We start from the raw sequence: 22,733 nt of genomic DNA on the forward strand, positions 1-22,733 counted from the left end.
GCATGGTTTCTGCTGAGTAGTCCAAGCTTATTCTTATTGACTGTCCTTTGTAGATGACTTTTCGTTTATCCCTAGCCGCTCTTAAAATTCTCTCTTTATCTTTGGTTTTGGAAAGTTTGATTATAATATGTCTTGGTGACTTTCTTTTGGGATCTATCTTCTGTGGGGTTCGATGAGCATCTTGGATAGATATGTTGTCATCTTTCATGGTATCAGGGAAGTTTTTTGCCAACAAATCTTCAACAATTCTCTCTGTATTTTCTGTTATTCCCCCCTGTTCTGGTACTCCAGTCACTCATAGGTTATTCCTCTTGATAGAGTCCCACATAATTCTTAGGGTTTCTTCATTTTTTAAAATTCTTTAATCTGGTTTTTCCTCAAATAAGTTGGTGTCAAATGCTTTATCTTCAGTCTCACTAATTCTGACTTCCATTGCCTCAATTCTGCTCCTATGACTTTCTATTGAGTTGTCTAGTTCTGCAATTTTATTGTTAATCTTTTGGACTTCTGATTGCTGTCTCTCTGTGGATTCTTGCAGCCTGTTAAATCTGTCATTACGCTCTTCTCTAATCTTTTTAATTTCCTCTATTGTGTGTTCTGCATTTTGCTTAATTTCCTTCCTAATTTCTTGAAGAGTTCTGTATAATAATCCTTTGTATTGTGCCTCCAGTAATTCCAAGAAATTTTCCTCCTCTGGAAAATTTCCAGATTCTGTATTTTGGGAGCTTGCTGAAGCCTTCATGGATTGCCTCTTTATGTGATTTGTTATTGACTCTTGTCTCTGAGCCATCAATGAGTTACTATTTTTATTTATTTTATGTTTGCTTACTGTGTCCTAGCTTCTTGTTTTATTAGGATATGCCCAAATAGGCTGCTCGTATGAGCTAGTTTGGTTATTGGCACCTTTGAAGCTCTAATGTCCTGTCACTAGGTGGTTAGATCTGTTACTAGGTATGTGAGCTCAGGAGTTTGCCCACTCCTCCTGTATGGATTCAGCTCAGGTGCCCAGGTAGGTAGCCACCAGTTGTGTGTGTAGGCTCTCACTTACAGTCCTAGACATGCATGGGTGATTGGTGTAGGCACAGGTATCTGGCTGCAGCAGGGGGACACACTCTGAGCAACGCAGGGGGCTGACGGCCACCCCCAAGTGTCCAGGAGGAAGGCATGTCCCTGTTCCCTAGAGCACGTAGGTGGGTGGGTTTTGCAGCCGGACTATGAGCACCTAATGCTGTTGGCTGTAAGGACTGGGGGGCACCTCTTATTCTTGGGCCCCTATCGCAGGTGTCTAGGTGGCATGGGTAGAGCCACCAGTCCTCAGGCCCCTGATGTCGGCAGAGCAGTGTCAAATGTCAAGTGGGGAGAGCATTGTCAAATGTCAAGAACCTGCCACTTCACAGCTGAAACAGTTGAAGTTAGAGTTCCGGTATATACCCTGTTGTACTGCAGTAATGAGGGCCTCCACTGTTGAAATGGGCCCACACAAGTCTCTACAGGGGGAAAGGCTCTCAAAGTCCGTGCATCCCTTATGCCTGTGCCTAGGCAAAGGTGCTGTGCCTACCTTGGGTTCCTGGCTTAGAGGAGTCGGCAGTTTATTTTTTCCCCTCTTTGTTAATTTGTTCACGCTCCAAGACAGGGAGAATGGCTCCGGGCTTGTGATGGATTCTACTTCTGGCCCAGGGGACTCAGCAATTGCTGAAGCCAGTCCAGGGCCCATTGCAGAGAAGTGAGCGGGGAGGTAAATGGGAGAGAGATTTTTCCCTAAGGAGGGTGTTTTTGATCCACATGGTAGGCCGTATGCAAGTACTTATCTTTCTCTGATCCAAGGCTGCTTCTCAGTGGTTCTGGGTGGCCGTGTAGACACTCTGGCAATGGGTCTCTCCCAGTGCGGAAAACGCACCTCCTAAGCACTGCTCCTTGCGTGCCTCACCTCTCACTCGTGCGCTGCTCAGGCCCGAAGGGTTCAGGTCTGGCAACTCCTCACTGCTTCCGAACCATCTCTCCCTCCCCCTGGCACTCGGTCCGGTTCCTCAACTCTGCCTTTGATGTTCAGGGCTCCCAGATTGCCACATATAATCAATTCACTTGTTTTTTTGGGTCTTTGTTGTAAGAGGGTCCACCGGAAATGTCTGACTACTGCGCCATCTTGGCCCCGCCTCAGGATCTTTTTTAAAAGAAAAGAGCATGGCCGTTCTGAGTGCTCGGTCATCGTAGAGTTTTCTTAAGAAGGGGTCTCCTGAACAGGTGAACCCTGGAAATTAATCTGTCACTGGAAATTAATCAAATATGTAGTATAGGAAAATAAAGCGCATCCATATTAGAAACAGAGCACTGTGTAAATAGCCCTTCCTTTAAAAACCACAAAAACACCACCCATTATCACCTAGACAGAAATAACAACGTAAGTTGTCTTAAGACAATCTGGTAGGAGTGTTCAAAACACCAGATTTAGATAGGCGTGTAATAATTTGTGTTGCAAAAAAAATTTCATTTTACAAAATGATCTACTACTATGTTTATTTGAAATAATGAAGCCTCTACTACAGTTAAAACATTCAGTTTATAAAAATTTGATTGAATTTCCTGGCTTTGATAATGACTCTGGTTATGTAAAACCTTACTTTTGGAGGAAGCCAGGTAACATCTACACAGGACCTCTCTCTACTGTTTTGCAACTTCTTGTGAGACTAATTATTTTAAGGATCCTGGTGGTGCAATGGTTAAGCACTTGGCTGATAACTGAAAGGTTGGCGATTTGAACCCACCCAGTACCTTCAGGAGAGAAAGACCTGACGATCTGCTCTCTTAAAGATTCCAGACTAGGAAACCCTGGGGGGGCCGTTCTGCTCTGCCACATGGGGTCACCGTGAGTCGGAATTGACTTGACACCACCTAATAACAACAACATAATTATTTTTAAATAAAGCTTTTAAAAATTATATATACCTATATATGTGTATGTGTATATATATACACACATATAATGTATTATATAGCATATTCAGGAACCTGTCTATTGGGGGAAAGGTACATCTTTGCTGCATGCTCAGTCTTGATGGTGACTTACACATTCATACCTCCCCTGGTGTTTTATCAAACAATATACTGGATCTAGAAGACCACACCGCCCAAACCCCATGGTCGCTGACAGCTTCAGTTGCTACATCTTTCTTCTCGGGGGTATCAACAGCAGAAAATGAGCTCATTTTTTTAAGTCATGTTTTCTTGTCTCATGACCTAGAAAAGGAGCAAAGATGCCAAAAGCAAGGAACAAAAAGGAAAGAAATGGGATCAAAGACCCCGAATGAGTAATCTGTCTTTGTGATATTACCCAGGACCCAGTTTATCTATCTTTTCTCTTAAGTTTAGCAACTGCACTTGATTATTATTATATCACTTTAATTTTAATTATAGTTAGAGTCAGTGGTGGAAGCAGTGACAAAAGTTACAGGAAGTGATTAAGGAATTGAACATATACGATGAGGTATTAAAAAGCAGAAAGTAATTAATTCCTGAGTTCGTTCACTCATTCAAGAACAGTTCTTAGCTCCTGACTCAATCATACATTGTTGGTGATAAAGTGATGAACGGCTGTGTCCTGCAGGTGTTTACGTTCCAGGAAGCAGAAAGACAATAAACCAATAAACAAGTTATTATGTGATATACCATCAAGTAGCAGTAATGTTATGAAGAAGAATAAAGTAAGGTAAAGTTATGGAGGAGTGGGAATCAGAGATTTTTTTTAATGCTTAGGATGATGTTGCTTTGATAGCAATAGGGAGAGAGAGTTAAAGCATCATAAATTTAATGGACTAGGGTCGCTATGAGTCGGAATCGACTCAACGGCAATGAGTTTGGTTTGGTTTAGCAAAACCAAGAAAATGATTATTCCTAGTGACATGGCAGTGGAACTAACTTGATTGGTGTATCACTTTAATCCTGATTCTAGTTAAAGTTAATTTCCCCAGTTTTTCTTTCATACATTGCTGGCAGTCTGTGATTTGAACACTTATTTTGTAAAGCAGTTATGTCCTTTGACCCATAATACAGTGATTCTCAAGCCATCAGACCTAATTTCTCCATTGTATAATAAATATTTTATAATGCCTCTTTTACTATCTTGAGATGAAATCATGGATAATATAACCTATCTGGAGACAGAATTTCAAGAATTCAAGATGAAACATCAAGAAAATAAAGTAATGTCAAGAAACGCAAGGAAAGTAATTTGTAGTAGGTAAACACAAAACCACAGGAAGTTCTGATGGTGCCTGCGTCTGTATACATGCTTCCTGACCGGTAGCCTCACGTGCACACTGAGGCCCAGGTTATGGTGGACCAGTCACAACCAGGAACGTTGCCGTGGTAGCAGGAAAGGAGAGAAGGGCTGAGTCACTCATGCACCAGCCTACATGTCACGTGTCACCACACATCCGATGGTGACCTCTGACTTCAAGGGAGCAGGGGAGTTGTCATTCCATAGGCCTGGGAGAAGGAGAACCAGAAAGCTTTGCTCTAACTGAGGTCGGCTCTGGCCTCATAGTTGCCAACATGTGTTTGTCCACATGGCATTCAGCAGGATGTTGGATGTGGCATAGTCCTCCTAGACTGGAACTGTCCTGTGCATTGCAGGCAGGGCTTGGTCACCAATGCCATAGAGCTCACCCAGGCAAAGATGCCCCAGCAAGTTTCCAGTACCCCATCATAGGCAAGGTGGCTCTCCTCGTAGGATTTATTTTCAGGTAATAATTCAAGAAAACAACAATGCTATTTGTCTGACTATATTGATATCAAGGTTGTTAATAATAGTATAAAATTGGAACCAAACTAAATATCCAACAGAATGAAAATGTTGAATTAGCTATGATTTATCCAAACAGAAGAGCATCATATAGCCATTAAACAGATAAATGGAGTCCCTGAGGAGTGCAAATGGTTAACACACTCAGCTGCTTGCAGATTGAAAGGTTGGAGGTTTGAGTCTACCCAGAGTGCCTCAGAAGAAAGGCCTGGTGATCTGCTTCCAAAAAATCAGCCTTTGACAGCCCTGTGGAGCATAGTTCTACTCTGACACACACATGGGGTCGTCACGAGTCGAGGTTGACTAGTTGGCAGCTGTCGGTGATGGTGGAAACAGATAAATAGAATCCTCCACGAGATGACATGCATCCTGTTGACTGAAAGGGTATTTAAGATTTTCTATAAAACACTCACATATATGAAACAGAAGAAAGTATTCTAAAATTGCTAGCTGTATGAGGATGAATCAACATTATTGTGACTGAAAACAGCAACCATTTCTTAGCTTATGATTCTGTAAGTCGAGAATTTGGACTGGGTGCACACTGCCTGTTTTTCTGCTGCCCTAGCCTGGGCTCACGCATGCTGTGGCATCAGCTGGGCCTCTGTCTCCAGGAGAAATTTTTGACAAACTTGGAAAAGCATGAAGTATTTGAGCCCCAAATTATAAATGTAAAGCTGCTAAGAGAGGGGATTAATGGAGATTGCTTCGTGTGTGTATTTTCATAGTCTTCCTCAAGGGCCTACCTGACCAGAGACCGTCAGAGATAGAACACATCAGCCAAGGAGGTTTCAGCTAAAGTGTCAACTCAAGTCAGTTGGTCCCAGGACCAGCATTGGAGGTTGATCCCAGCATCAGTGGGAGAGAGAGCTGTAAGCAGTCAGGGAAGTCGGCCACGGGGGAGGGATTCAGACTGGGGGGACCAGCACCACACATTTGCCATGGGGAAATTGAGGCTCCTGGAAGGATGAGGTTTTCACATTTTTGAGAAGTGACTGACAGTGATAAACTCTGTGACAGGTTGTGGTGCGGGAACTGCTGGCTCAATATTCCAGACAGTCTGAAGAAAGACTGCTTTTTGGCCTGCTTCAAAACTGGACTGAGTCCATGGGGGACAAGCTGAGAACCAGGTACATATTGCTCAGGTTGTCACTGTCCCCGGCTTTCCGTGTCTTATCACTGAGCCTGAGCTTTAGAGCCTTGTCATGCCACAGCTTACTCTTGTTTGAATTTTTTTATTAAGTAATATTGGATACATACGAAACTATGTACGAATTATATATGCAAAATCAATGCCCATGCACCCAATTTAAGAACTAAAACATTGCTGATTCTATTCTAGAAACTCCTGCGCCGTCCCTGCCATGTTCACTGTTCCAAGGACTTTACAGTTTTAATCCCCAGGAAAACCCCGTGAGGCAGAGATACTGTTACTGTTTCCGTCGGACACACGAGGGAGCTGAGGCGCAGAGGGTCACTGTTTTGCCTCAGGTACCATGGCTGGTGCGTGGCAGCGCTGGGATTTGAACCCACGCAGTGTGGCTCCGGATCGATGCTTTTGGTTGTTGGTGTTGGTTTCTTGGTGTCGTCTTCAAGCTTTCTCAGTGAGACATGCCGTGTGTGTTGCCTTCACTTCCTGTTGTGCTCAGCATTTTGTTTCTAAGAGTCATCCAAGTTGTTACCTGTAGTTGAAGAGCTGATCTCTTTGCTCATAATAGTCCACTATGTGCAAAACCAAAAAAACCAAACCCGTTGCTGTCAAGTTGATTCTGACTCCTAGCGACCCCATAGGATTTCCAAGGAGCAGCTGGTGGATTTGAACTGCTGACGTTTTGGTTAGCAGCTGAGCTCTTAACCCCAGCGCCACCAGGGCTCCATTATGTGCGTATGCACCATGTATTTATTCATTCTAATCGCCAGTGTCAGTAGGCATCTGAGTTGTGTCCAGTTTTTTGATATTTTGCACAAGGTTATGAACGGTCTTGTACGTGTTTTCTGGGGAACACTTAGAAGAGTTTCTACAGGTCTTTCAGACATGCTTGATGTAACTCAGATTGAGAGATACTGTTTCCATCACTACTGACACTGTCAGTTTGCAATCTGTTGTTTGAAAAACACGCCTCTGGGGCTTGTGCTGCCTAGATAGGAATGACTGTTTGTGGAGTATGCCCGTGTTTAACTTTAGTAAATAGTGCCAAATTATTTTTCAAAGTGGTCGTACAAATTTACACCCCCACCAGCAGCTTGTATCCTGTGGAGCCACGGTCTCACCAAAATTTGGTATTCAGTCTTCTGTCATCTAATGTAAAACAGTGAAATCTCACTGTGATTTTAAACTGCATTTTCCTGACTTCTATTAAGGTCGAGCATACGTTCACATGTTTATTTACCGTTTGCATTTCATTTTCTGTAAAATTCCCATTCATGTCTTTTGCCAATTTTTCTATGGTCCCCCCCCCCTTAATTTAGTGATTCTTTATCTTTTATTACTGTAGATGTTACTACTACCTTCTCCAAATCTGTGGCTTGTCTTATACTTTCTTTCTGGTATCTTTTGGTGAACATAAATACTTAAATTAGAAATGAATTTGTCAATTTTTTCTTTTACAGTCAACACTTTCTGTGTCTTGTCTAGTCTGATTTTTCAGTTTGAGGGTTTCATTTTTCACCTTTAAGTCTTTAATCCATTGGAAATTTGTGTCTGTGGTGTGAGGAAGGGCTCACATTTCATTTTTTCTCCCTTAGGGATTGTCAGGTTTTCCCATACCTGGCAGTTTTCTCGAGTCGTTTACTGAATTAACTCTCCTTCTCTAGTCGTCTGCAATGCCTCCTCAGGCATTTACTGAGTTTCCATATATGCATGAGTCCATTCATGGGCTGTCAATTTTGTTCCTGGTCTGTTTGTATATCCTTGATCCAACACTATACTTGACAATTACCCTAGCTTTATAATAAGTCTTTTTACATATTCAGAATTATGTTGGCTGTTCTGAGTCCTTTGCCCTTCCATATACATTTTAGAATCAGTTTGTCAAGTTCCGCAAGTAAAACAAAACAAAAAACCCCTGCTGGAGTTTTCTTTGAAAGCATATTAAATCTATAGATTGATTTTCAGGAAAATTGATGTATTTATAAAACTGACTCTTCCTCTTGGTTTTAATATTCTAAGTGTCTTCCAGTGTTTCCAAACTACTCGTACATTTTTTGATAGATTTGTTACTAGACACTTTATAATTTTGGTTGCTGTAAAATGTGTGTGTTTAAAATACGCTTTTTGTAGTCCCTGGTTTATTGTAGATGCAGTTAACTTTTGTACAGACGTCATATAAGCAGTTGTCTTTACACATTTTTCTTCTGGTGATGCGTCCATAGATGCTGCGGGGTTTCTCTATAGAAGACAATGCATGTACACATGGTGGCATTTTTCTTTCTTTCTTTCCAGCTGTTATTCTTTTTGCTCATTTTGTATCTTAATGCGATAGATTGAGGGCTTCTGTTCCATCCCATCAGCAGTTGCATGCTATCGGGTTGTCCTCCTGTTGCTGACACTAAGTTTGACACCTTGGTCAAGATGGTGACCCCTAGATTTCTCTATTGGAAAAGTACATTTTCCTCTTTGTCAGTAAAACGTAACTTATGGGGTGACACTTTGATACTTTTACAGTGTGTTGTTCTTCATAGCCGTTCGCTCGGTGGTTTTAGTATCTGTTGATGGCTGTTTGCCAATACTGTCTTTCTTCTTCTTCTGTAAGGAAGGGCTTCACCTTTTTATGTCCTTTTCCTCTATCTTCTCGCTCTTTCTCGTTTCGCTGTGTAATAATGTGTATTTACTATTATGATTCTTTTTGTGATGCTAAACCTGAACTTTGGCCAGTGAGGGCGCCTTCCAACCTGCCCCTCCAGCGTCGTTTAAAAAGAATACCGTTGGTCTTTGCTTTCTGGCACAACAAGATATCCTCGGCTCACATTTTGCTCTCCCTGTCCCAGACCTAGAATCCATCTCTCTGAGGGGTCTGGTGCCTTTCAATGAGGAATCGTGTTTAGAAACCGAGATTTATGTCTTAACTGTGTTCATCGTTACTGGGGTGTCATTGCTTCTAGGCCTTCCCAGGGAACAGAACTAAGATATTTATTGCTAAATCTAGAGTTCATACTGATATTTTCAGATCACACTGAACATTTACTATGCTTTCTTCTTTCTTTTATTTTATATTTACATTTCTTTTCTCTTGCCATGCAAATCTTGGCCCCTAATAGCATTAATTTATTTACTGAATTTGAATTATTCCTAATATAAATAAGGTGCCCTGTGGCTCAGTGGTTAAGAGCTTGGCTGCTAACCAAAAGGTCAGCAGTTTGAATCCACCAGCTGCTCCTTGAAAACCCCATGGAGCAGTTCATGAGTCGGAATTGACTTGACATCAACCAAAAGCAACAACATATTTTTACTTGTTGGCCCTGTTAGTAATGGAGAAAGTGTGTTGAAATTTGCCATTCTGAGGATGAGTTCATCAGTTTCTTCCTATAGTTCCTTCCTCCTGTTTCCATGAACGTGTAGGTCTTATATTTTCCCGATAAATTGACCCTTTTTTTCTTTTACCCTTATGACATGATCCTTTCTATCCCTAATAATGTTTATCTTGAAGTTGATTCTGCTTGATCTCAAGGGACACCCAGTCCAGGCTGGGAGATAGGCATGTATACATGCAGATGACAGAATGCTGAAAAGCAGTAAGGTCTACAGAGAGAACCTGTGGAATGGAGTGAGGGAGTGTCTTGGGGAGGGGTGAGGATTGTGAAGTGGTCTGTTGCTCGGCAGCAGAAGGATCTCAGCGCACGTGGGCTGAAGGCACGTGAGGGGTGAGGGAGGCAGTAGTGGAAGCACGAGGAACCAGAGATAGATCTTCTCCCGGATTCCGAGGGGCCACACCTCCTGTTGACTAGGGACTGTCAAATGCCCTTAAATGAGCGGGATTTTCCTGATGCTGCTGAGCTAGTTGACGCTGAAGGTTTAAAGGATTGAAAAGAGATGCGCTTTGAAAGAGTTAAAGGATTCAAAGACGTGGAAAAAAAGGGATGGTGCTAAAACTGGTAGTAGCCACAAGTGTTCAGCACGTTTTGAATGCCAAGCGCCACTCTGTATGCTCCGTGTGCCTTGTCTCGTTTTATCCTCACAACAACCCTTTAAGGTAGGTTCTACTCTAGCGCTCATTTTAGCGCGAGGAGACCGAGTTCAGGGGTGAGATAACAACTCAGAGCGGTGGCTCCAGAGCCTCGGCTCTGAGTCTTAACCTTGACTCTACAGGAGACACTGAACACGTTGAAAATAGAGAGGACACGTTTGCTACTAAAAATGCCTAGCTCAGGTCTACGCCTGAACGTGGCACTCATTCAGTTACTGATGAACAGATCTGAGTGTGAGAAGGGGGTGTGGAAGCATGGGTAGCTGGAGGGTTGACAGGTGGGTGATGAACATTTCTCAGTAGCCCAATCTAGAGTAGCCTCTTGCTTAGGAGGCCGAAACATCTGGAGAACTTGCTGCCGATGGCTTAACTGTGGACAAGGCTGGGGCCGGGGTGCGAGGCAGGGAGCGCCAGGGTCCTTGCTTCCTGGCTATTCATCTGTTGGGGTTGTTAGGGAGAGCCGAGAAAGAAGGAGAAGCCAGCAGTTGCCTCTTCTCTGAAGGAGGCAGCTGCAGTAGCAAATGAGCTCAGCAGTCCATCCCCAGGGAAGCGACGGGACCAGCCGTGCAGCTCCTGCTGGCCCTTCAGTGAGCAGCACTTTCTCAGCTTTAGGGAAGTGCTGTGGACCCCAAGGTCACTGCTGGGAGCAGGGGCCCAGTGTGGACTTCCCACCAGAATCAGTTCCGTCCTTTCAGGAAACTTGCTACTAAACTGGCCGCAAATCATCTGCCCTTTTATTTCTCTTCTGGATAAGAAAGCAGGACTTTCTATCATTTTGAAAGCCTGACAGGCTGTCACCCATATGCAAATCTATATTTCGAGCAAATTTTCCAGAATAGATTTGAGATATGCTGAAGGCAGTATTCCAACGGTAAATATTTGGAAAGTTCCAGTCCATTTATTTTTGTCTCGGTTATTAACCTCAAAAACCATACACACATCCAGACCATCTAGACTTTACTGATCAGTCTGTCTGTGTTTACCCACATAAGCCCCCAAACCACACTTACTCTGGTTTTTACGTTAAAGGAAGCCTTTCTTACCCAGCAAGTCCTCAGCAGACACTGGGCGCTGGGTGCTTTCCTCAGCATGGGTGATGGGGCGCCTACCGTGGGCTGTCGGCCACCGTGGAGCTGGCTCCCCAGTGGAGAAGGCAGACAGCAGTTGTACTGACAACTCCCGAGAGAACTATCTGAGCAGGTGGGGAGTTGAAGAAAGATGGGCCAAGAACTTCTGGTACCCTGAAGTCCCTCCAAGTAGGGGCCATTGTGTGCTCACCATGAGGCTGCCCCTCATTTGGATGTTGGGGGAGTCAGCCATGGTTCGAAAAGGCTCCATGGGACCAGGTGAGGTTGGGCAGGGGGTGGCAGAGAGCGCTGAGGGAAGTGGCCCTCAGAGGGGGGTTATCTGACTTGGAAACAACTCATTCTGCCTTTCTTGTCCCAGTGAGTTCTGCCTCTCCTCACTTACCCCGCCCCAAGGCAGCCTGCCAGGAGCCCTCGCTGCTGCTCTCATCAGCCCAGATACCCTAGGAAGCTGTGCGTGCTGAGGAAGGGTGAGAATCTGTGTTGCATTTTAATGCTTTCCCATATGGTATTATGAAAATTTTCAAATGTTCAGCAGAGTTGATAGAGTTTTGCAGTGAACGTGTGTATACCCACCATCTATATTCTGCCATTAATATTTTACTGTACTTACTTTGGAGCCCTGGTGGCGCAGTGGTTAAGAGCTCAGCTGCTAACCAAAAGGTTGGCAGTTGGAAACTACCAGTCACTCCTTAGAAACCCTATGGGGCAGTTCTACTCTGTCATATAGGATCACTATGAGTCGGAATCGACTCGAAGGCAACGAGTTTGGTTTTTTTTTTGGTTTATGCTTGCCTTATCACATATCTATCTGTGTAGCAATCCCTCAATACACCCATGAATTCACTTTACCTTTTTGATGAATTTCAAAGTACACTTTAGACATAAACACACTTCTCTCTAAATACTTCGGCATGAACATGATTAACTACAGTTAAGTATTTCATTAGTTTTATTTCTTTTTTATGCAGTATTTACATACAGTGAGATGCACAAATCTTAAGTGTACATTCACTGGGTTCTGAAAATACATACACCTGTGTCATTCCAACTCTGAACAAGATACAGGTTGTCCGCCATCACTCCAGAAATTCCCCCCACGCCCCTTCATAGTCAATCCCGCCACCACTGCTCAAGGCATACCACTATTCTGACTTTTTTCCCACTACAGATTGGTTTTACCAGCTGTCGAATTTCATATAAGTGTAACCATACAGTATGTACCCTTTTGTGGCTGGATTTATTAAGTTATCGTAATTTTTTTTGGATTAATTCATGTTGTTTTGTGTATTAGTTTATTCATTTGTATTGCTGAGTACCCGTTGCCGTCGAGTTGATTCCGACTCATAGCGACCCTATACGTTCTATTTTATGGGCATACTGTAATTTGTTTTCTATTTTCCTATGTATGGATTAAAAAAAAAAAACCTCATTGCCATCGAGTCAGTTCCAACTCTCAGCAACTCTATAGGACAGAGTAGAACTGCCCTACAGGGTTTCCAAGGCTGTAATTTTTACGGAAGCAGACTGTCACATCTTTCTCCTGCAGAGAGGTTGGTGGGTTTGAACCCCCAACCTTTTGGTTAGCAGCCGTGCACTTAACAGTGCATCATCAGGGCTCCTTTATATATGGATAGACACCTGGGATGTTTCCAGCTTTTCACTCTCGTGAATAGAACTCCTATGGACATTCTCATACAATCCTTTTTTTGTGAACATATATTTTTGTTTCTCAGGGAAATAGTGGGAGTGGAATTGCTGGGCCATAGGGTATGCGTTTGTTTAGCTTTATGAGAAACTGTGAGAACTTTCTCCAAGGAGGTTTTACTACTTCACACTCCCATCAACAAGTATGAAAGTTCTGGTTGCTCCACAGCCTTGTTGGCACTTGGTGTTGTCAGTATGTTTCATCTTAGTCATTCTGGTGAAGGTATAGTGCAGCCTCATTCTGGTTTGCATTTGTATTTCTCTGGCAACCAATGATGTGCATTTGAATTTAATCTAAAATTTATTTAAGTTAGAGTCGTATCGGTCTTATGGTAACAAACACAGCGATGTTCCGATGTTGAGAGTTGGCACTGTCTCCTGCTTTGCACGAGTTCTAGAGCTGCATCGGTGAGGTTGTGGTTCACACGTGGATCATCTCAGGGCTGGTGGTGGAACTCCTTCCTGGAGCCCAGGCAGTTCATTGCCTCAGGTGAACAAACATCTATCACAAACGTCCAAGAAAGGTGGCTTCCCATAACAACACTCACAGTTTCCAGGTTTCACAGGGACAGTCCCTGGGATGACTAAAACATACTTTTCGGTAAAATAGGCAAGTTCTTAACTTTCTTCACAAAGTTAAATTTCTCAACAAATTTCTTTGTTAAATCGTCTGAGGCAGAAACTCAACTCTCTAAAACCAGATTCAGAGTAACATCAGTGTGATTAAATGGCCTGGTAATTGGCACGTGAATATTCACTGACCTCCCATCTTCTCTGTCCAATACAAGGACAGGTGTTAATCCAGCACATGGCATTCCGAAAAGCACTCTGTCAGTTGCTTCTTCAGTTTCTCTCTTGGCCTCTGATTAAACAACAGTGCCTACTTGTGTGCTTTTAATTTTAATTAATAGGAATTAATAGGAATCCCACTAATTTGGGTCTTAGAATAACTTATTTCCCCAGGACATGGGGGTGGAGAGCAAAGGGTGGCTGCACTACTGGAAACCCTAAGTGTGTATTAACCCCTCGGCTGTTGTCTTAGTCAGGGTTCTCTGGAGAAACACAGAGAGAGAGGTGTTAGGAAATCAGCTCGTGCAGTTGTGGAGGGCTTTGTTGTTGTTAGGTGCCCTCAAGTCTGTTCTGACTCATAGCAACCTCACGTACCACAGAATGAAACACTGCCGGGTCCTGCGCCATCCTCACAACCGTTGTTATGCTTGAGCCCATTGTTGCAGCCACTGTGTCAATCCATCTCATTGAGGATCTTCCTCTTTTTCACTGACCCTCTACTTTACCAGGCATGATGTCCTTCTCCAGGGACTGATCCCTCCTGATAACATGTCCAAAGTATGTGAGATGCAGTCTCGCCATCCTCACTTCTAAGGAGCATTCTGGTTGTACTTCTTCTAAGACAGATTTGTTTGTTCTTCTCGCAGTCCGTGGTATATTCAGTATTCTTCTCCAACACCGCAATTCAAAGATGTCAATTCTTCTTCGATCTTCCTTATTCGTCATCCAGCTTTCACATGTATATGAGGCAATTGAAAACACCATGGCTTGGGTCAGGTGCACCTTAGTCTTCAAGGTGATAGCTCTGCTTTTCAACACTTTAAAGAGATCATTGGCTGGCAAGTCCAGATTCTGTAGGTCGGACAACAGGCTGGAGAATCTTGCAGCCGTGTGTCCCAAAATCTATAGGTCAGGGGATGGAAAGAGTGAAGACGGAGAGAGTTCTGGAAAAATCTATTTATATTCTGGAGGCAGAACACACCCTAGGGATGCTCCCTTTTTGCTCTTAAAGCCTTCAACTGATTGGGTAAGGCCTACCCAGGTTATGAAGGGTAATCTGCTTTAATTGAGACCAGCTGATGTAATCACGTGTAACTATTTCCTAACATCATCTGGACTAGTGTTTGAGCAAACAACTGGGCACCATAGCCTAGACAATTTGACATGTAAAATTAACCATCACAACTATTTATTAGATTCTAAAGACAGAAGTTTCATGAGAGGCAAAATTAGCACAAAAGACAGAGTAGCATGATAGATAGCATGTGGGAGTTGGAGGGAGATTTGTATGATTGGAGTCTGTGCGTAAGTCCCTTAACTACTGTGTGCCTCTGTTTTCTCATCTGCCAAATAGGGATGATGGAAATTCCTACCTGCTGAAGAAAGTCTCATCTCTGTGGCCCACTACCCCTGTGCTTGTCCCTCCTTCTCACTGCCCCCCCCACCCCCCTGCCACGGGCTCTTTTTCCCTTAAGTACTGGTGTACTCTAAGACAAAACCCGAGATTTACCATGTTCTGCCTGTGTGTATTTGGGCAAATGACTAAATCTTGGCTGAGGTTCGGTTTCTTGAACTGTAAGTTGGGATAATTATAGTATCTACGTTACAGAATTATTGAGATTATTAAATCATTGATGGAAAGTACTTAGCAAAGTTCCTGATATATAATGTATTTAATAAATATTATTCTTTGACAAATACTTAGTGACAGATGTATTCGATTATTAATATTCAATTCAAACAATATTTATAATAAGTGTCCAACAATGATTAATTATTATAAACCACTTGATGGGAATTATATAGATGCTAATGAAGAAAAGCTAAGTAAAATATTGAAAACTACTCATAAAATAGTAAATGGAAAACACAGGAAACCAAAGAATCTCCATCTCACAAGGCCAACCACGTAGAACAGACAAGAGCCAGGCATTATCAGCAAAACACTGAAGAGATGTACGCACACAACAGGTGTGAGACGGGGAGGAGATGACGTATACTTATACCACTTTTCTATTGGAAGAACATTCTTTTTTTTTCTTCAGGTTTTTTTTTTTAATTATGGTAAATACATATGTAACATATTTAGAATAGGCAAGTGTCTAAAGACCTAAGTTTATTAGTGGTTACCAAGCATGGGTGGGAGAGAGGGGGAAAAGGAGACTCATTGCTTGGGGGATGCTGAGCTTTTGTTAAGGGCGATGTAAAAAATTGCAGATGGGTAGTGGTGATGGTTGAACAACATGGTGAACGTGATTAATGTCACTGAATTGGAAGAAAATTCTTTTTGAAAACAACAAACAAACGTCTTTCTTTCAAATGAAACTCTTTTGTGAGGCCAAAATAATGATGATCACTGTGCTTTTCCTTCAGTTTTCTGGCATCCGACGTGGACTCAGTCGGTAAACTCGCCTTCCTGTTGAAAGCAGTTAATTTTCGCGAAAGGGTTCTTCAGCGGGGCTTGGTGGCCAGGATTTATGACAAGGTAAAAATACATTGTGTTACATATATGTGTTTAAGGCATATTCTCATATTTTTGTTAGTATCCATTAAATGTAGTAGAAGAGATTCAGGTTAGTTACAACCTTCTGGAAATGGCTGGGGTCCCAGAGGCCATTTTGCATGATGACAGCACTGCCTGCTTTGGAGGCCCAGATGCTACTGTCAGCCTTCTTTACGTCGTCCTTTAGAATTCCACCACAAGCATCATGTGGAGGCCCGGATGCTCCTGTCAGCCTGCTTTATATCTTCCTTTAGAATTCCACCACAAGCATCATGTGGAGGCCTGGATGCTCCTGTCAGCCTCCTTTATATCTTCCTTTGGAATTCTACCACAAGCGTCATGTGGAGGCCCGGATGCTCTTGTCAGCCTCCTTTATATCTTCCTTTAGGATTCCATCATAAGTGTCATGTAGAGGCCTGGATGCTCCTGTCAGCCTCCTTTACATCATCTTTAGAATTCCACCACAAGCGTCATGTGGAGGCCCGGATGCTCCTGTCAGCCTCCTTTATATCTTCCTTTAGAATTCCATCATAAGTGTCATGTGGAGGCCTGGATGCTCCTGTCAGCCTCCTTTACGTCGTCTTTAGAATTCCACCACAAGCGTCATTTGGAGTCTGGGATGCTCCTGTCAGCCTCCATATGTCCTTTAGAATTCCACCACAAGCATCATGTGGCTGCCATGGGAGTTGGTGAGTAGAATAATTTTCTGTCCTTATTGAAATCGAAAATCCATTGTTCTATATGTATAATCCATGCATTCTTCTCTGGGGGGAAAAAAGGTACATTAGGCATATATAAAAATTAACCAATGAGTTAGCCTGAAAGGTAGGAAGATCTGCCAAAACCAGTGATAGAAATCTAGAAGGAATTTTTGCCAAGTACAATGCCAGTCAGGTTTGCGGAAACATAGCCTGCCCCAGCAAGACCCCAAGACAAAGCTGTACTCATACCACTCTCTGCCCAGGCTCAGAGGCTCATGGTTACCAAAACCCAAAACCAGACCTCTGCCCTCCCTCTCCATGGGAATTAAGATCTGAGGGGGCCAGAATTGGGCCCCATGCAACTTTACCCCTTCAGTTCTTCTCTCTTCACATTAAGTCCAAGGTTATATCTCCCCGTACAACACAGAGTGGGTAAAATGGAGGAGGAGGATGGCACGTGGGGATGGCGTTCTCATAGGACATGCTCAGAAACAGGGAGAGCCATGGAAGCAGTGAGCGGTCGAGATCCACACTAGTGTAACAGAGCCACACGTGATGAGTGCCTGTGGAAGCTGAGCCAAGGCTTGTGCAAATCAGTTCATCCTCCAGGTGTAGACCTGAGGTGAGGCTCTGCCAGACACCGAGTGTGCATCTGGGTGGATTGAAGTCACTTCATGTACCCTGCCCCGATCAGACATGGAGCCAGCCAAAATAAGAGAAAGATACAACCAAAGACAAAAAAGGCTCTAGAGGTATTAGAGAGCAGAATTAACACTGGAGAAAATAAAATCGGTCAACTAGCTTTCCGAGACTGTAGAGGAAAAGGATACAGATGAAATAGCAAGAGACAACAATAGATTTCTTTAAAAAAGTAGAATTCAAAAGCACTGACCAGTACAAAACCAAATTGATGGTGTCACACCATGAGCCTTTATGTGCCAAATAACATAATGTCTGTGTATGGTAGCCAGCTTCCAAGAGGGCCCCCAAGAATCCTCACCTCCTAATACTTCCACCCTTGTGTAGAACCCTCCACATTGTTCCAGGGTTTGTCTGTATAATTTACCGCAGAAGTGGTGGTATATCACTTCTGAGATTAGATTATAAAATACAGCTAACAACATCATGCGACAATGCATTTCCTCCTCCTTGGAGTAGCCAGGATTTCACTCAAAAAGGGGCCAGGAAATGCCCCTGGGTGTGCTGGTGGGCATGGGGTGAGCCCATATCTTCTCTTGGAAGCTGTGCTTCTCCACTTTTCCAAAGTCCTCTTGCAAACCACTGCTCACTATGGTTGCTGCGTCCTTTTCCGTTGGTGGGAAGAACTAAACCAATAAACAATGACTTGTTGGGCTGTGAATATCCTAAAGGGGACCTTGGCCATTCTGTGATACTCGTCAGTGAAGACAATTATAGATTCTGTCTTAGCTACCTAGTGCTGCTATAACAGAAATACCACAAGTGAGTAGCTTTAAAGAACAGAAATTTATTTTCTCACAGTTCTGGAGGCTGCAAGTCCAAATCAGGGTCTCGGCCACGTCAGTTCCTTGCTGTCAGTAGGTCTGTGCTTTCCTTGGTGCCTTGGCATTCTTTGCCTTGTGGACGATCCTCACGTGGTGTCTGTCTTCCCCGTGTGTGTCTCTGTGGCTGTTCTGGCCTTTGTATAACTCAGAAGTGATTAGATTTAGGCCAGCCTTACACTGATATGACCTCGTTAATGTAACCAAAGGAAAACCTGTTTCTGAACGGGATTGCATCCACAGGGACGAGGACCCATAGCTCAGCACGTATTTCGGGGGGACGCAGTTCAATCCATAATAGGCTCCCAGTAACCAATTTGTTTAACAAATGACTATTTTTAAAAAATAGACATAACAAAAATTGGGCAGGTGGAGGATGAGAATATAGATGGGCTGAAAATAGTTTACTAGGAGTTGATTCATGTTCTGTCTCTCATCCCCTGTAACATCTCCCACCAACCTAGTGGTGCCTGCACTTCAGGGTTATGAGAATCACCTGGGAGAGAATACCTCTGAATCGGATTGCCCTCCACCGCACTGCAAGGGTGCGTCACAAGGAGAAGGGAAGTGGTTTGCAAACGAACGTCGTGAATCATTCTCAAACTCCAGAGGGTGAGCAGTACAATAACTTGGAAACAGCTACCCTAAGTTATTTTTTTCTTGTTCAGAACTGGAGGTTTGGGTGGAAATGAAGCTCATTAGAATGTCGCTTCCTAGAGCTTTCTGTTTGGAAACATTACTATCACCACGGTTTTTATTGTGGTCAGTGTGCGACCTGTCTACTCTTTTTGTGTGTGTGACTTTAAAGCTCTTAATTTAGATCTTTTAAACAGAATAAAACCATAGAACTTTGTAAACGCTGTCTTTCTAACAGATGATGCCAGCTATTTTGTTTGTTGTAATCTTTGACTACTAGCTTCTTTGCTGGGTTGCCTGATTAGGGTTTGGAATAGTATCTCCGTTTTTGTCTGTGGGATTTTGAGCGGCCTGTGTTAGTGATTGGATGGCACACCCAGCCCACGCTGGGGGTAGGCGGTCAGAATGTCATCAGTCAGGGATCTTGCAGAGCTCTGGTCGGGTGGCGGCTGTTGGATCCAGAGTAGAGCCGGACAGCGCCGTTGTGGATGAACCCAGAGGGGGCTAATCTGGTGCTGGCTTGTTTGTACTCGTCTGAGAGTGCAGGTGGAGGTGGGGGAGATGAAGAGTGAGGACAGCTGGTTTGCGTTTGTTACCTTTTAAAAAACCGGTACAGCGGCCTGAATAGCAGATGTTGTACTCAAAGTCTCATGGCACAGGCATGTCAAGAGTTTTGTTCCAGAGACAGATCATCAAAGACAGGAAGCCAGATTAGAAATCAAATTTCCTGAGTTGGTCGTTTTTATTGAGTTTGATGCGTCTTTCTACTGCCTTTGGAGGCTGCCTATGGAAACAGCATCTTGTCCAAAAGGAAGGTCCCCTCTCTGCTGCCTGACTCTTGAAATCCCTTTAACAGGGAAACCATTTCCATTCCCTACTGAGATATAAGGTTTAAAATTCTGAAACTGCAGAGAGAGGGAAAGGGTGACTGATTGCCATTTCACAGTACAGCAGGCCCTCCGCATCTGTGGGTTCCACATCCGAGGATTCAACCAACCACAGGTCAAAAATATTTGGAAACAGAAGAGAAAGTTCCAAAAAGCAAAACTTGAGTTTGCCGCGCTCCGAGCCCCGAGCACCGCACTGAATGTGTGTGAATGACGGGATGTGCGGCGCCCCTGCTGTGTGACCTCCGCCAGCTCACAGGCCTCAGTCTGTCTGCAGCTCTCAGTGTCTGAGCGCCGTTCACCTTGCATCTCGTTCGTTCACTACTTGTGTTGTGTGTGCCCTTTGTTTCTGTGAAGAAATGGCTCCTAAAAAGCAATGAAATGGTGAAAGCAATTCCTCAAAAGCTAAGTGTGAGAGGTTGAGGGGAGCGAGAGGAAGGCGTTTCCGGCTAGTGAGGGATGGCCGGCCAGCTATGGAGAGCGCTGCAGCCTCCAGAACTTCAAGACCACAGGGAATTGGCATCTGCTGAGGCCCAGGCAGCATCCAAGCTCCCAGAAGAGCTCAAGACCCTCATAGAAGAGAAAGGCTACCTTCCAGAGCAAGTCTTCCATTGTGATGAAACAACTGTTTACATAGCATTTACATGGCATTAGGTATTGTGAGTCATCTAGAGATGATTTAAAGCATACAGGAGGGGTTGTGGGTAGTTCTGTGCAAACACTACACCATTTTATAGAAGGGACTTGAGCATCCACAGATTTTGGTATCCTTGGGGGTCCTGGAACCAATCCCCCGTGGATACCGAGGGACGACTGTAGTTCAGGAAAGGGTAGATGGTGGTCTAGAGAGATCCAGGAGTAGGAAGGCAGGAAGATCCGAGCAGGCTGTGCCCACCTCCCAGATGGACAGGGCTCTCAAGCCTTAGATTGCCCCTTTCCTCTTTGTTCCTGCTGATCCTAAGAGACGTTCCTGTTGGGGTTGTTTTCCTCAATCCTGCCCCCGTCCTCACCCCATGGTAACCCAGCCTGCAGTTAATATTAGGAGGTACATTTCCCCCACCCCCGACTTCTGACTTCCTTCATCTTCCATTTCTAGAGTTCTCTAAATTCTCTTTCTCAAGAAATCTGTTATGGTAAAGGGAGGAAAGAAGGGGGAGAGAAGGGCAAGGAAAGGAAACAGAATTCATATTCTGGATAATACATGGGAGGTGCCTCTGTTTCCATGGGAGCCTGAGAGCTGGACGGTTCTCTTGAGGTCATCTAGTCAAACTCACCCATTTACAGATTGGATACCTGAAGGTCAAGAAGGTTAGTGGTTACTTCCAGGTAATAGTCACCAAGGGCAAACCTGGAACGTGTCCTGTTTCTCCCCAGACTTTTATTAGCTGTTTTGAACATTCGTCTATCAATCTTGTTGGAAATAATTATTACTGTGGTGTCTTCTTAGCAGGCGTTTTCTATTTCCCTCATTCCTTTTACATTTATTAATTGGAACCCCATTTATTTATTCAGTTGTTTATTTATATCAGCATGGATTCATGGGTATTTATGCTTTGGGTTATAATCTGATACAATCATTATTTATTTATTTGCTCCAATTTTTCCAGCTTTGGCCACTGAGAACTCCTTTAAGTTGGCTCCTGTGTCCATTTGATGTACTCCATCCTTTTTTTGAGCACTTCCTGTTTTCTGGTACCACAGAATGTTCTAGTATCATCTTGTATTTGCCCTGTCCAGCTCTGTAATCATCTGTTTCTCTACGATTCCCTGGTTCCTTTTATTGTGGTTGTTGTTAGGGCTGTTGAGTCGGTTCCAACTCATAAGGACCCAAGAGAACAAAACACTGCTGGTCCTGCGCCATCCTCATAATCGGTGCTGTGCTTGTGCCCATTGTTGTCACTGCCGTGTCAGTCCATCTCGTTGAGGGTCTTCCTCTTCTTCGCTGACCCTCTACTTTACCAAGCATGATGTCCTTGTCCAGGGATCCCTCCTGATAACATGTCCAAAATACATGAGATGAAGTCTCGCCATCCTCACTTCCAAGGAGCATTGTGGCTGTACTTCTTCCAAGACGGATTTGTTTGTTCTTCTGGCAGTCATAGTATATTCAATATTCCTTGCCAACACCACCATTCAAAGGCATCGATTCTTCTTCAGTCTTCCTTATTCATTGTCCAGCTTTCAAGTGCATGTGAGGCAACTGAAAACACCATGGCTTGGGTCGGGCGCACGTTAGTCCTCAGAGTGACATCTTTGCTTTTTAACACTTTAAGGAGGTCTTTTGCAGCAGATTTGCAATATGTCGTTTGATTTCTTGGCTACTGCTTCCCTGGGCGTTGATTATGGATCTAAGTAAAATGAAATTCTTGACAACTTCGAACTTTTCTCCGTTTATCATTGTATTGCTAATTGGTCCAGTTGTGAGGATTTTTGTTTCTTTATGTTGAGGTGTAATCCATACTGAAGGCTGTGATCTTTCGTCTTCCTCAGTAAGTGCTTCAAGTCCTCTTCACTTTCAGCAAGCAAGGTGGTGTCATCTGCATAATGCAGGTTGTCAATGAGTCTTCCTCCAACCCTGATGCCCTGTTCTTCTTCATATAGTTCAGCTTCTTGGAATATTTGCTCAGCATACAGACTGAATAGGTATGGTGAAGGGATACAATCCTGACACACACCTTTCCTAACCCTAACCCTCTTGTTCTGTTCAATCGACTGCCTCTTGATCTATGTACAGGTTCCTCATGAGCACAATTAAGTGTTCTGGAATTCCTATTCTTCACAATGTTATCCATAATTTGTTATGATCCACACAGTTGAATGCCTTTGCATAGTCAATAAAACACAGGTACACATCTTTCTGGTACTCTCTGCTTTCAGCGAGGATCTATTTGACATCAGCTATGATATCCCTGGTTCTGCATTCT

General features: G+C 43.6%; 1 protein-coding gene across 1 annotated transcript in view; it reads left to right on the plus strand.

The window, feature by feature from the left end:
- The window catches only part of ACOXL (acyl-CoA oxidase like), a 284,238-nt gene extending 267,916 nt beyond the window's left edge, over positions 1–16,322 (plus strand). The window contains 2 exon segments of the mRNA XM_023732378.1: positions 5,819–5,928; positions 15,936–16,322. Coding sequence (XP_023588146.1) covers positions 5,819–5,928; positions 15,936–16,140 — 315 coding nt within the window. The 3' untranslated portion in view covers positions 16,141–16,322.
- Positions 16,323–22,733: the final 6,411 nt, after the last annotated feature.

This window comes from Trichechus manatus, unplaced genomic scaffold, assembly GCF_000243295.1.
Source record: "Trichechus manatus latirostris isolate Lorelei unplaced genomic scaffold, TriManLat1.0 scaffold00004, whole genome shotgun sequence".
Classification (NCBI taxonomy): domain Eukaryota; kingdom Metazoa; phylum Chordata; class Mammalia; order Sirenia; family Trichechidae; genus Trichechus; species Trichechus manatus.